Consider the following 14846-nt stretch of genomic DNA (forward strand, 5'->3'; position numbering starts at 1 on the left):
CAGGATGGACAGAAGTGAAATAGATGCCACGTGTAACTGATAACATCAGCAAAACAACAGTATTTACAACATTGATTAGAATAAGCAGTTTGTGACATAATCGAAAGTAAATGAATTGAGGAGTAATTGTCAGTAATGGTACAATATCTGAGTAGACACATTGTATATCAACCTGAAGTTGCTCAGTCTTGGCAAAATATGTTTAGATCAAAGCGGAGATGCTGGATGGATCCATTGTAGAAGAAGTTAGTTCAGCTATTGAACCTCGTGGATCAGGTCCTGGTAATAGGATTTGTCAAGGGGTGGTTATCTTCAGACAACGTCCGATGGTTGGTCCATCTTGGATGAGCTTAAAGCTTACATTTTTAATAAGTCTTGGTAGGTTTTCGGGTTTGGGATTTTGAGTTAAAAATAATTTACTATTGTACTACAATATTTGTACTACTCGTCTGTCTGTCAATCCATCCATCCAGAGCCCATAAACCCAATATTGATGTTATTAATGTAATCTCAGATCTTCTTTCCCACATCGCTCCAAAATGTGACAGTATTATGGTAGATTTTAGAATCCATGTTTTCCCACTGAAGCCATGAGCTATGATTTAATTAACATACTCGAATCCATTGATTTTGAATAATCAGTGAAGGACCACACCCATGTGAAGTGCTATACCCTAGATTTAGGTCTCAGGTCTATCCATCTCCAAGCCTATGTTAGAAGATTTCCCCTTTTTAATCTCAACTTGCCTCACTCTTCTCCCGTTTGCTCTGCTTTTTGTGTTACCACGTTATAAAATCCTCCACTGTCTTTAGGTGTGTAGCTGCCCATAGAGGCTCCCAATACTACCAGCATTAAGCTATACCATCTTCTGCAAGCACAGAAGAATTTGTCTCTCTTTTTATAGTACAGTTTTAGCCATCCTTGACTCTGTTGCTCCACTGAAAATAAAAAAGCATAAACTCTTAGTCACACCATGGTTTAATAACAACACCAAAGAAAGAAGAAGAGAAGGCAGAAGGGCAGAGCGAAGATGGAAGCGGGATAGATCACAAATGTCATTTCAAATTCTGAAGGATCTGTTGGACAAAGACCTGCTGGCTGTCAATAATGACAGAGGACTTTTCTGATTAATTATTCTCATTTATTATTCTGATTAGACAATCCCATAATCCCAGGGTACTATTTTGGTGTGTTCAAATCTGTCACCCCATCCACTTCCACCTCCTGCTAGAAAACATGTTTCTAAATTCTAGAATTTCTTAAATTCTTTCAGAGACATAGTAATTGGCGTCGGAGTGAGTATTATTCCCCCTGTAAATGGTCTGTCCATCCCCACTGTAAACTTTTTACAGTAATTCTTTTTATTCCACCTCCTTACCTGAACTTCATGAAGATGTCCTGCAGTTCTCTTGACATTATTCCTTCTCAACTCTTCAAATACGTTCTTGGCACTATCAGCCCAAGTATTCTCTCAATTATCAATAGCTCCCTGGACACCAGCCACATACCCCCATCTTTAAAGCATGCAGTACTCAAGCCAATCAAAATAAATTATCTGGATGAGTCCTTCCTCAGTAACTACAGACCCAATTCTCAACTCCCCTCTTTGAGAAATCTTTGAAAAAGTGGTTTTTAATCAATAACTCTCCTACAACGGCTTTTTTGGAAAATGTCAGTCTGGTTTCACATAGTACTGAAATAACTAATGACCTCCTAATGGCCAATTCAGGTAACTGCAATGTCCTGCTTCTGACACTATTGCTCACTTTCCATAGACTGACCAAATGGGCAGGGGCCTCTGGTTCTGCTTTAAACTGTTTTCTTCATATTTATCCAACAGATCCTATAGTAACTCCTCAGCTGCTTCCTCCTGGTGTCAGCCAAAGTTTCATACTTGGTCCACTCTTCTGTATCTGTTTCCACTGTCACGTTATTCAACCAGATTCCTATACAGATCACTGTAACCATTTGACAGATGAAACATCACTTTGTGATTTTAACAACAAATCCAAGTGAACATTTGTACCAAAATTTGAGGAAACCCCTGAAAGGCACTGTTGGAATATCACATTCATGGGATAGGATGGACAGTCTGACAACCTGAAAACATAATGGCTCTGGCCACTGGCTGTAACTGGTGAAGAGGCACAAAAACTCAACACATCTTTTCATGTGGATGATACACACCTCTACCTCCCCCCTTGAACTAAATAAATATTTTTAAAAAACTCATGACATTTAAGTCATGGATAGCTGCCAACTTTCAACTAATTAAGAAAATGATTTTATTTGGACCAAAGCATCTTGTTAGCAACATTTCTCATTTGTCATCTTTATTTAAAATTCATATATAAACCTTTAAGTCATTTGATCCTGCACTGAAATTTCACAAATTAATAAAGTTGAAAAATTAAGCTTCATGCAGCTACACACCATTTCCAAACTTCTCTCAGTACTTCTGATGTGGAGAAGGTCACCCATGCCCTCACACTTTGAGTACTGCAACTTGTTTTATTTTAGTTCAAAATGCAGCAGCAAGTGTTTTAACAAGGTCAGAAAAGAGGAAATGCACCCTCTCGCCTCACTGATTGCCAGTCAGCCACCGGATATATTTGCAAATTCTAGTTGCAAAAAGGGACCAGATGGTCTCACTTCATCCTCATCTCAGGGTTCCTACCCCCACATACCACTGTCTGGACACTGAGATTATCTGTTCCCAGACCAAGACACAATCAACACATCACATTTTTGTCTAGCACTATAGAACACAAATATTGTGTGTATTAAGTTAAGCCATTTGAGCAGCATGGTTCTCCAAAAACTAATAAGAGTTTAACTAGACAGTGACATGTTCATAATCAGAACCACACAGTGTATTTGACTGCAACCCCAGTAGTAGAATAGATACATCCTCTAAACAAAAAGATCTTTTTGCCATCACAATAAATCACAAAACTGGATTTGAGGTGGAGCAACATACTTTATTCCAACATCTGTACATAATATAGGATGCAGTTAAACAAAAACCACAGGTTCTACATTCCATATTGGCCATATGATTAACTATAAATTTATGAGACTGTGCGTTCTAAAAACAATTCATGCAACAAACTTTACCTACAGCTTTAATCAAGTTGAGCAGACATGACTGAATCATTGTGTACTGATGACTGTCAGCAGCCTAGTGGACCGAGACCTTACCCACTCATCCAGACCAGCAGGATGTCAATGCCTAGAAACACAAAGAAGCATTATTACCAAACAGCTCATATCCAAGTTAATACAATAAGTATTTTCACAAAGTATGTTTCAGGATCTTCAGTCAGATTCTAGTAAATAGTTTTACTTAAACCTGTGCCAAAATCCCGACTTAATCTCCCAATACTACGATTCCACAGCAGAGTGAATGGTCTCAGCCACGGCAGTACACGATTGGGTTCATAGCTTTTCGCCACAGTACATGCAAAATGGTGCACATCACTTTTGAATCATGCAGACAGCATGCCACGTACCTTTGCTGCCCCCTAGAGGCCTGCTGCTCACCATGCTCCTGTAGAGAAATGAAGAGCAGTGGGTGAAACTTGAACTCTGCTGCAGATTATTACTGACAGCCAGCAATGCTCAGGTCTTGAAAGTCACCATGGTTTTGTCAGCATGATGTGTTATAATATTCTGTCATCACAGCATGAAATATTAATATTTAGTATTAATGCAGAGGAGACAAATTAAAGGGAAACAAATGGAAGAAAATCAGGGTAACAGCGGGACACTGTCTCAGTTTAAGATGCAAGGGTCACATGGTTACCAGATCTCAATATTAAACACCTAGGGGGACAGATGGATGTCCCTACAAATCAGACATGGTGGTTTGCCCTTTAATTTGTCATCCATCAGTTGATTCAACTGCTTCCGTCACTCACCTCAGTCAGTCTGCAGCACGACTGTCCAGCAGCTCTTAGGCTCTGCCTGAAAGAAAGCCATGGACATTTAGACACAGCCACAAGTCTTTGTGCATTTCTATTGTCAAGTCAGAAATAATAATCTGTGTAATCCATAAAAATCATAATTGAATATTTGCCTCAGGACTTTTCTAGTCTTGACCACTCAAAGCAATTTTACAGTATATGAATATTCCTCCTTTATGGAAACTTGACATGGCCATTTATCAGACTTCAACATCTTACAGACTAAATGAGTAATGGACAAGTCAGCAGATTAAGTCTATGCATCTCCTGGCAATTAAACATAACTGTAACAAACTGCATGCACACATCTGATCATAGTTAGCTAAATGAAAGCACCATTTCTATGAAAAATGTTTTCCTTTCTTTTTAGGGTTGGGCCATGGCTGACATGATTAATCAATTGGTTAGTGAAAAGATCAATTTGGGTAAAACCCTTTCACAATGTTAATGGTGCATTTTAAATGATGAATTCTTTGTTGCATGTCTCATGGATAACACATCTTAACAGCACCCTGCTGGTGTCAGTAAGAGTGTGCAGCCCTACACTAGGCCTGTCCTGCTGGTGAATCAGAACAGGCCACTCTCGTTGGGCCACGCTCTGCAGCAGCTCAGCAGCAGCAGACTCTAAAACAGAACCTGCTGAGCTAAGACCAAGAACAGAGACTTCCTCTACCAGCACTGTAACACTGGGCCAGACACAGACCGCCTGGTCAGCTGACTGAGAGCTGGGGTGGCGAGCGCAAACACCATTAATCTGCTGCAACAAGTGAAACATGGGTCAGGAGGACCCTGGGTAGACCGTAAGAAACAAACACCTCATCTTCACTATCATGTCACTCAATCATGGCTGCTAATAGTTCTGTGACACTTCAGTTCTGGATTTTTTTTTTACCTTGTGCCTCAAAAGGCAAAGCAGGTCAGCAGCTCCATAGCTCCACAGTATGGCTACCAGAGCCACATTTATCCAAGATGGGGCACAGCCTCTCTGAAAACAAATGAAAGTCACATTAGAGGAAAACTCAGGTAATTAGGTTTTAAACAGTAAGAAGTGCACAGGGAGAAAATAAAAAAGCATCAAAGAGGTGATATATACACTGAACACCATATAATCCCCACTATCAAGCAATGCACAAAGATATTGTAATATCCCCACAAACTCTTGACCTTGGCCAGAGATTAGTTTTACTTTTAAAGCAAACGTGTATAATGAACCAAGCACATAATGAAGATAATCAGAAGTATAAATGTGTGCATTAGTAAATGCTGTGATACCAGAAAGATATTCCTCAACCAGGCAACACAGCCAGAGCTCTTAATAGTTCAGTGTGTAGAATTTAGTGATATCTAGTTTTGAAATTTAACGTTGCTGCTGAACACCCCTCACCCTCTCCTTCCAAACATGAAAAAGAACCTGTGGTAGCTTCAGTTGTCATAAAAACTCAAAAGGTGTTTAGTGTAAAATGCATGGCGGCCTCCTTAGAGAGGGTCCCCTCCATGTTAATATTAAGTATTTAAATATAAAGGACCTTTTCTGGGGTAAAGAAAACTACAATTCATACAATTTAGATGAAATGAACTATGAAAACATCACGAGGATTATTCTACATTACATTTCTGCCAATAGATCCCTTTCACCTAAATCTTCCACACTGGAGCTTCATGGCTGGGAGCTGATGGCTGAAGAATCAAAGAGTTAAACCAGAACTCATAATGAGTCTTGTTAGAAGCAGGCCGACAGCAGACCGTACTGAGACCACGTGCTCCTCGCTCTGCAGTGGCTCAGCGTGCAGACCACTTCACAAACACCTGAGAAACGTCCCATGTTCGATCACTCAGCATTAAAACACGAGAACACCGCTGTACTCTGGGAGATGACACCATGTATTCCGCCACGTGTTAGAACAGCTTCGATACTCACCACGGAGACGGCCGCAACATCCCGGCAGCAGCAGCGAGAGAAGGAGCGGAAGTCACGCACGACTTTATAACTGTGCCGCTGAGCATTGTGGGAAGGGGAGCTCAACCAAAGATCGTCCCCTGAACAGATGTGCCACTACTTGTTTTCCCTTGAACAACAACAACACGGATCACAGATCTAAATCTCTGCTCATTCTCTCCACGTCAGTACACACAATATTTGAAATGACATTCCAGAAATAATCTCTGGTCATACTGAACAATTTACTCAACCATACTTTCTAGTGACGCTATATAACACAGCTCATAGTGTGGCTTTTCATGACATCATCGATTTAACATGTAATTCCTCTGAGAGTAAATATGTCTCCTGTATTTCCTTCTTTTGATGTGTTCCTAATGCACTTAGATAAAGTTCCTTCTTTTCCAGGTCAGGGTCAGCATAATCCCTAACTTTGATTTAAACCAAACCAAAATCCAAACCAACAGGGGGGGAGAGTTCAAAATACTCAACATATTCATATAACAACAAAGATACATAGAAATAAATACAAAGCAAAAATTGTCCCTGATTGTCTCATTTGTTGCTGTAGGTCATAAGGAGGTTGTAATATTAAAACCAGACCGTTTCATAAGCAGTTAAAAACTCCTTTAATTTGAGTTCATATTTCACGTTTCAGTACCTTTTGTGTTTTCTAATGTGTGAACTGTTTTAGGGACTAGGTAATACAATCCCTTGTAAAAACCTGAAACGACACGAGTGGTCATCACCATGCTAACTGAGGGTTTCCAGGTGGGTGACATGATGGCGTGTATTTGAGGTTTGGTGCAGAAAAAGCTTTATCAAATGGCACCCAGTATAATATTATTGTTGCATTCATTTTTTGCATTTAGTATCGAAACCATATTAATAAACAGACAAACAGATGTGACCATTTTTGTTGTTATTAAATATGTAGCCAGAAAGTCCATTGCAAGTATAATGAACATTACAGACTGATTCGTCCAGTATGTAGGTCTAATGTCACAGCTTCAAGAAGGAGAATGGCCATTAACAGTTAAAATGAGCTGGTCGTGTTTTTTAGATTATGAGGAAATGGTAACATGGGAGACCCCTGCTGGTTACTTTTGACTATTCATCACTATTTGAGAAGGACGAGGGTGACAAAAACACATAAACCATTTTATCTATGTTGGATATGTATAGATTCACTGACACATTCATTAATTTACTTATTTATTTGTCTTCCTATCTTGCATTACTGAAAGATTCAATTTAACTTTCAGGTCTGGACTTTGCATAAAAAAAAGAATGTTTTTGATGCTGGCAATAAAAACAAGTCTCTTTTACCTGGTTTCTTTTTTGTTTGTTTTTGGTTTAAAATGTTCGCATTTGGTTTATATGTAATTCATACCCTGGTCCTCTACATGACATTGAGCTCTGTGACATTTTACACGAACCACCAGATACCAGTGTAGAGCTCTGGATCAACCTTTGCAGGAATATGACAAAGGCTTTCTTACTTACCTCTGAATTCAATTTACCAGACTTGTTGTCACACAGACCACATGATTAGCCCAGCCCACCTGTTGTTTCATTCATGACCTTCACACTTTGTGTATCCTTGTTGTGATGTCTGTTTCCAATGGGCAGTGAATAGAACTAATCTGAACCAGCCACTCTATTCTGTAAAACCTGAACCACAGTAACTACTGTACTGGAGGTTTGTCTCTGCCAGTTTGTTGATTTGTCCTTCAATGTTTTCTCCCTTGTAATCCAGAGGCTTCTCCCTGAGATATATTGTCCCTCCACCCGGTCCTGAGTCAACCTATCTTCTGAAGAGATAAATACACACTCACCAATTAATTTATTATCTATTCACCATTTTATTAATGCAGTTATTCAACCGTTTTAAAAGGGTACAGTACAACATCCTGTTGAGACAGGTAGGAAGATTCAGTTCATATTCACATCAAACATCAGTAAGAAATGTGATCTCACATTTGTGATTGACTGGCATGATTGTCAGATGGCCTAGTTAGAGTTTCTGAAACTGCTGCTCTCCTGGTATTTTCACACACACTGAGGCTGTGGACACAGACTCACACTGGACAGATGAAGACTGAAAAAATGTAGCCTGGTCTGATAAAGCTGGATTTCTATAGTCAATCCATGGAATCGCACTATTGATTCCATGGATTGAATCTGCTTTAGTTGAACAGTGTAGGCTGCTGCTGATGGTGTGATGTTGTGAGGAAGGTTTTCTTGACGCACAAATTCGCAGAAATTATGTAATGCAGTCAGGTAAACATGGAACGCATCTCAAAGAAAAGTTTCTAACATCTAGAGGGATCCATGAAAAGGTAAAGATGTTCTAGTATTGTGTTCCTAATAAAGTATCTTCCATGGTCAGCTATTTACATATTTTTACTTTATTTATTTTTTGGACATACTCTGAGTCATGGAGCCTCATGCAGGTCCTTCATAAAACTTAAGACATGCTGTACTGATAAACACTCATCATGGTACTTATTTTTGAACTGTGGACAATAATAATTGTGCTAACCTTTACTTTATTACTGTTTGCGTTTAGAATATTACAGTTATACACTATGAAGAAAAGGAAACAGAGAAATACAAACAGATTCATGTTTTAAACTCTGTAAATGGTAAAGATAACATATCTGTGGGACTCCTATGGCCCCTGCTGGTAAAACCAACATATTCAGCACACTGACTGGGTTGGTGCAGTGTGAGTAATGTAGTCAGAGTGTCATCACAGCTGGGATGCTTGAGGTGTAGTTTGCAGAGTGTACGCTCCTGAAACAGCAAGAAAACAACAACAGAGACAGGATGAAATTCAAAGACAATCCAAATGTATTCAAAGGACTGATTGTTTCCTCTTTGTCAGAATACTTGCAACATGTTAAGATTATAGACTCTCAGCATCACTGCCTAGTCTCAAACTTGGACTGTTACCTATTGAAAGTGCAACAATCTGTATTTCTATTTACAATGCGTATGCGATATGTGTTGCTCTTTGTGACAAACCCACACAGAATTACCACCGATGTCTTTCAGCTGCTTGTTTTGTTTTTTCACCGGAAAGTTGCAATTATGTTTCGCTTTCAAAGCTCTTATAACTTATATATCCTGTTCCACAGCAGGCAACAGACAGTTAGCAACTTGCTGGTGAACATTTTTCAAATTCAACCAAGTAAGTGCCGTTAAATCTGACAGGCCCTCTTGTTAAAAGAGATAAAGACACAGCAAGATGCAGAGACCAAGCCCCTGAAGAGGACAACCACTCTGCGTTTCTCTCTACAACCAAGGACAGTCCGTTTACAAATTACAAACACATCTCGTCTGTGCATCTGTCTGATATTTCAGCTTCTCTCTTATATGTTTGTCTAACTCCCTATTGATTTATTATCATTTAACAGATTCATTTGGTCTGTTCTAGTCCTGTTAGTGTGCAGTTATCATCAGCCAGGTCCTACAGCTGCTTGGTCTCCTTGGCCATGAACTGCTCCTTCTCCTGCAGACGTACCCACAGAGCACCTTATATCTGGAGGGGGGTTTTGTCCCCTCATGAGCCACAGCAGAAGGAGATGCAAGGTTAATGAGAGAGACAGGGATAATACCTGTTCACATTGATGGTGATGATGCTCTTCACAGGAGTGCTCTTAGGACCAGGAACTGGGCGAAAGACTGGCTCTTGATTGGTCTGTTTGGAACGGCGAATGATGAATGGATCAGCAGAATGTGACGGATAAGTGTCAAATGTTCCCGCTTTTATCCCTCCAATCTAAAGACATACATGAACATAAACACGCAGAGGAACTGGTCAATGTGCAGAACAAACAGACTTTTTATGATGTAACATCATTTACACCTAATGCAGGAAAGCAGACAGTCACCCGTTTGCCAGGGGACGGGGGCTTAAAGGGGACAAGAGACATTTTTTGTGCAGGTGGGAGGGGCTTCTGTGCTGGTGTCAGTGGCTTGTCACTGTGGTATGGATTCCCTTGGAAATAATCTCTGGGGTGAAGGTTGAGCTTGAAAGGACCATCTCTTAACTTGGAGCGATGGATCGCTGCCTCCCTCTGAATCACAGACACACAAACACAGTAAAATATAAAACTTTATGTTAAAGATGAAATGATTGAAAAACAATGCAGGAGTTTTAACAAGACAGTGTTTTTAATACTTTAAAGGTTTGGACAGACCAGCATTTACAAGAGTGGAATTTCACAATGAAATCAAATCATTAAAATGGCATCAAAGATGTGAAACTATATGTAACATATAAATGTTAAAAGTTGAACTGAACTTTGACACAAACATTTGCATACTTGAATGATTTTAAATACACTGTGTAAACCTATTATCCAGTTAATGACCAAGCAAACAAGATCTAATTTCTCTGATAAAAGTGAAAAGTTTGTTAAAGGGAGATTGTGTCTTATTATTATGTTTGGCACACATGTAACAAGTGAATTGCTGAGACTTGGAAATCAGCAATAAAAACATATGTCTATGAAATTGAAGGGTTTAAATAGAACAGGTCTGTTTAAAACCTGTGTGCTCCAAGACCTTTGTTTTTGGGGGGTTGTGTTAGAGCCATTTTCTGCTGTGGATGTGCAACTGAAGCCATGATTTGCGAACAGTGCACACTGATCAGGTCCACTTCAAGAGCAGGGGAGTGAGCCAATGAGATGATCTCATCCTGTAGCAAATTCCAAAATGAATTAAATGCATTGGAACATCAGAATGACTTGTTACACTGTCATAACACACCATCGTTGTTATGTAGAACCAAAGTACAATGAACGCAGATTGAGAAAGCCTCCAATAAATATTCAAACGTCGCTAATAATGGAAGATACTGGTATTTTATGCAAAGGATCTAGAAGAGACACATAGAGGCAGCCAAGGTTTTCTGTGAGAAGGTAATTAGTGTAGAAAAAAATAACCCAATTGTCCTTGAACAACCTGTGAATTTAAACTACTTTAGTTAGTTTAATGTTATATAACCTACAGAAGATGGCCAAAGTGAAAGACGCAAGCTGTAATAAACTGGATTGAGTTTATTAAGGGTTACCTTCAGTACATCTTTGGCTCTGTCGTAGGGGTCTGAGGCATACAGCTCAAATCTGGACAGTGTTACGTTGGGATAGCTGCAGCAGATACAACGGTATTTACCTCAGCTGAAATAAGTAAGCATGAAACAGTAAAACTGGTCACATCTGACTAACTGCATATGAAATATGAATCTTAAAGGTTCAGTCTGTAGAATTTAGTGAAACCTAGTGGTGACGTTTCATGTTACAGCTGAATACATCTCACCTCACCCTCTCCTTCCAAACATGAAAAGAACCTGTGGTAGCTTCAGTTGTCAAAAAAACTCAAAAGGTTTTAGTTTGTCCAGTCTGGGCTACTGTAAATAAAATGGTGGCCTCCTGCTCCCGCTGTAAATATATAGTATTTAAATATAAAAGGCCCATTCAAACAACAATCCATACAATTTAGTTGATCAAACACTAGTGAAAACATCACCAGGATTATTTTACATTACATTTCTGCCAATAGATCCCTTTCACTTAAATGTTTCACACTGAACCTTTAATTCTTAGAATACAGATATTTCAGCATATGAGGAAATATGAATTAAGGTATGATATGTTTTGTAGATATACATTTACACTCAAATGATGACAGAGGTATAGATAACAGTTCAAATATGCTTTGTGAGTGATTAGAAACAATGTTTGTACGATTTATCTCATCCACCTGTAACCACTGCCTTTCTTGGGGGGTGAGGTGATGATGTTGCGTCCAGGTGAGCGATGGGCTTTCTGGACAACTGTAAAAGGACTCATGGCTTCAACTGGCCCCGATAAAGTCCCATAGTAACTACCTGAACCACAACTAAAGACATAAAGAGATCATTAATAACGAGGAAAGGAAATACAAATTATTTTGTGGACACTTGCACAGTACTTGTTCTGAACCTGTTTGAAATAGGCTGTTTGCTTGTTCTGTGGTGGTGCTGGTTGTAGTTTTTTTTCTGAAACTGTAAATCTGACCTGCTGTAACTGAGCCGCAGCAAAGTAAAGACTCTCTGCAGAACTCAGTCCACAGAACTCTGCACAAATACCTGTTCACCTGTTTATTCAAAGTTCAGTGAAGCTCGACTCAGAGAATACGTTCTTGATGTTATCATGAGCGCACTGTTGTAGTGATCAGAATCGTCCAATAGGTATGTACAGTATGTGAGTCCCATTACTACAGAGTGCTGGTTGCCTGTTTGTACAGAGTTTATCTAACACATTGCGTGTCTAAATCACCAGATTAACACTGACTGCCTTAGGCCTTTAACAATACACATGCCAAGTGTGAAGGTGATGAGATGAACAGTTCTTGAGATGTTCGCTCCGCAGGACTGTGATTGAGTGAATCAATCAGTCTCCGATCTTAGACCATCTAAATGCCATATTATGACTGTTCCTCCAGCACCACCTGCAGGATCAAATTCCCAATCTCTTTTGTTCTCCTAAAGGAAGATAGCAGCATTTGGTAGCCTGTAGACTTACTCCTGTCGTTATTTATTTCTGCTGTCAGAGTATATGGGTAAATAAGTGAGTGTGTGTGTTTGCTCACGGCTTCTTGACACCATTACAGGGGATGAAGGCCTTGCCCAGGTTTTTCTTGGCCTGCTGGATGCGGTTCTGCCGGGCCAGTCTCAGCGGGTCACTTAGTGCTTCACGTTCGAAAATCCGTTTGTAGGACTTTTCGAAAAAACCATTTTGCAGAGCACAGTGTTGCATAGCGATGCCTGCCTGAATCTGCCGGCTACGATAGGCTGATTCATTGAATGGACCTGGATTTGGAATCACATTTACATAGCTATATTTTAGTTTTTTCTAAAAATGATATTATTATCTGAACTCTATTAGAGGCAGTCAAACTGTATCACAAGATTGGTCGGTGTCAAACAGATCAGTCAAATAAAAGGCATTAGAATATTATATCAAAAAGCATTTAACAGCATTCACATTGTGGTAATGATGCCCTGTTACATAAAAACAAGAGAACCTCGCAGCACAGAATTAGAATTACATTCTCATAAAACTAACTAACTAACTAACTAACTAACTAACTAACTAACTAAAAACAATACATCTCAGGTCCAAATGGCAAACAGTGAGGTCTGTGATTTATTGATTTTCACTTTCTGGAAAAAACACATTTCTTTCTTTCAGCAAAAAGCATATTGCTTGTTATTGCACCATAAGGTTTACTAAAACAGCCTGGGGACTCTACCAAGCATTAAAACACATTACTGCAGGAGACTGAAAAAACAGGCTTATAGCTTTCAGAGCCGGTAAAAAACTGTTGGAATAATGAAGCCTCTTCAAACCTCTGTGTGTCTTGAAAAAGCATATACAAGGGACAAAAGTGCATGGTCTATACTTATCATCAAACCCTATACACGAAACTGTGCACATTCTGAAAATTCTGTGGCCCAGCTGGACATACATTTAATAAACATGTCCTTTTTGTAAAGAGCACACCATCAGCACCCATTGTCAAATCAAATAAGACTGATTGTAAATACAAGCTTTTCTTATGAGGTAGAAATAAATAGAGTTCATGCTTACGGTTGGTAGGTGACGTGTATTTGTCTCCTACAGAGATGTAGCTCATCTCTTTAAAGACCCCCAGACGATCCATGTCACTCTTTACCCCACCTGATGGCATCTTTACACACTGCACACACACACACACACACACACACACACACACACACACACACACACACACACACACACACACACACACACAGACACACACACACGACACAGTACAACAAACACAATTATGTGATTGCTTTAATCACTGTTGGGGATCTCCATGTTTTTACAGTAAACCCAGAACACTCAACACAAATACTGGCTCTAATGAGGGCTTTTTGCATTTTAATTTTCCCGAGTGTCGCTATATACACACTGGGACTGGGAGGGATCTAAATATTGCTCAGTGGTGCTTTTAATGATTTACTTTAAAGCTGACTGACATGCATAAGATTAACTTATTTTAACTAACATAACTTTAACATACAAGCAAACTAACACACACATAAATGTATATTCATATACAGAAATGTGTGTATACAGTATATAGTATAAAGTTCATTTAGGTTTACCTGTGATTGACGTGTTGCAGTCAAGTTCAATCTATCTATCTTTCTATCTGTCTATCAACTCTATTCTCATTCTATGTATGTGTATACAGGTTGTGTTACCTTGGAGAAGAGGAAGTAAATAAACTATGTCAAGTTCACCGTTAGACCCTTTCCTGGAAATGAGACCTGTCCCTTCAAAATAAAAGCATACCAATTGTTTGTTCTACACTTTTGAAGCAGCATTGTACATATTTAGCATTTCAATTGACAGGGGTCTTTCTTTCTTTTGGGCCTGCTACGGTGTTGTGCTAAAGCATGATCAAATCTTGAATATGTACCATATATTCTACATATGTGCAGTTTCCTGTGGATGTTGGTACATGTAAAATGTCTGAATCAGCAAAGAACTCCTGAAAAATGACATACAATGCAGAGTGGATTGACAGGAACTTTTGTGTGGCAATTTTCTTAGAAGCCAATGAACAGTCAGCTTTAGACTTTAAAGCATATTTCAGTGAACGGACCATGCAGTCCCAAATCCACAAACTCAGACTCCTGCGAACTCAGATGCAGTCATCAGAGAGTGCATTTATAAGAAACAACAGCACAAATGCAGCTTTGTTTACTGTCACCAAAAGCAAAATAAGATAAGCTTCAATACAGTTTGTATTGATTCCACACAGGGACAATTACAATTAAGTGTCACAGCTGCAAGAAAACAAACTCTTGACATATTTCTGTCAATTGCATACAAGAAGAAGATTTTTCAAATTT

At 39.2% G+C, this 14846-nt stretch overlaps 1 protein-coding gene, 1 long non-coding RNA gene and 1 other non-coding gene across 3 annotated transcripts; all 3 read right to left on the reverse strand.

Annotated features, from left to right (window-relative positions):
* Positions 1 to 2961: 2961 nt before the first annotated feature.
* Positions 2962 to 5984, reverse strand: LOC109624326 (uncharacterized). The gene is made up of 5 exons (XR_002202372.2): positions 5885 to 5984; positions 4859 to 4951; positions 3922 to 3967; positions 3514 to 3551; positions 2962 to 3233 (listed from the first exon to the last, which is right to left on the reverse strand). It is a non-coding gene; the product is annotated as an uncharacterized lncRNA (long non-coding RNA).
* On the reverse strand, positions 4496 to 4696 carry LOC138411551 (small nucleolar RNA SNORA74). The gene has a single exon (XR_011244171.1). It is a non-coding gene; the product is annotated as a small nucleolar RNA SNORA74 (small nucleolar RNA).
* Positions 5985 to 7746: 1762 nt separating the features above from the next.
* Positions 7747 to 14199, reverse strand: cfap96 (cilia and flagella associated protein 96). Its single transcript, XM_069531982.1, has 8 exons — positions 14094 to 14199; positions 13549 to 13657; positions 12548 to 12767; positions 11678 to 11815; positions 10989 to 11064; positions 9805 to 9990; positions 9529 to 9692; positions 7747 to 8704 (listed from the first exon to the last, which is right to left on the reverse strand). The coding sequence occupies exons 2-8, from the start codon at positions 13646 to 13648 to the stop codon at positions 8650 to 8652; spliced, it is 939 nt and encodes a 312-aa protein (XP_069388083.1). The 5' UTR covers positions 13649 to 13657; positions 14094 to 14199; the 3' UTR covers positions 7747 to 8649.
* Positions 14200 to 14846: the final 647 nt, after the last annotated feature.

Source organism: Paralichthys olivaceus, chromosome 9 (assembly GCF_024713975.1).
Source record: "Paralichthys olivaceus isolate ysfri-2021 chromosome 9, ASM2471397v2, whole genome shotgun sequence".
In the NCBI taxonomy this organism is placed as follows: Eukaryota; Metazoa; Chordata; class Actinopteri; order Pleuronectiformes; family Paralichthyidae; genus Paralichthys; species Paralichthys olivaceus.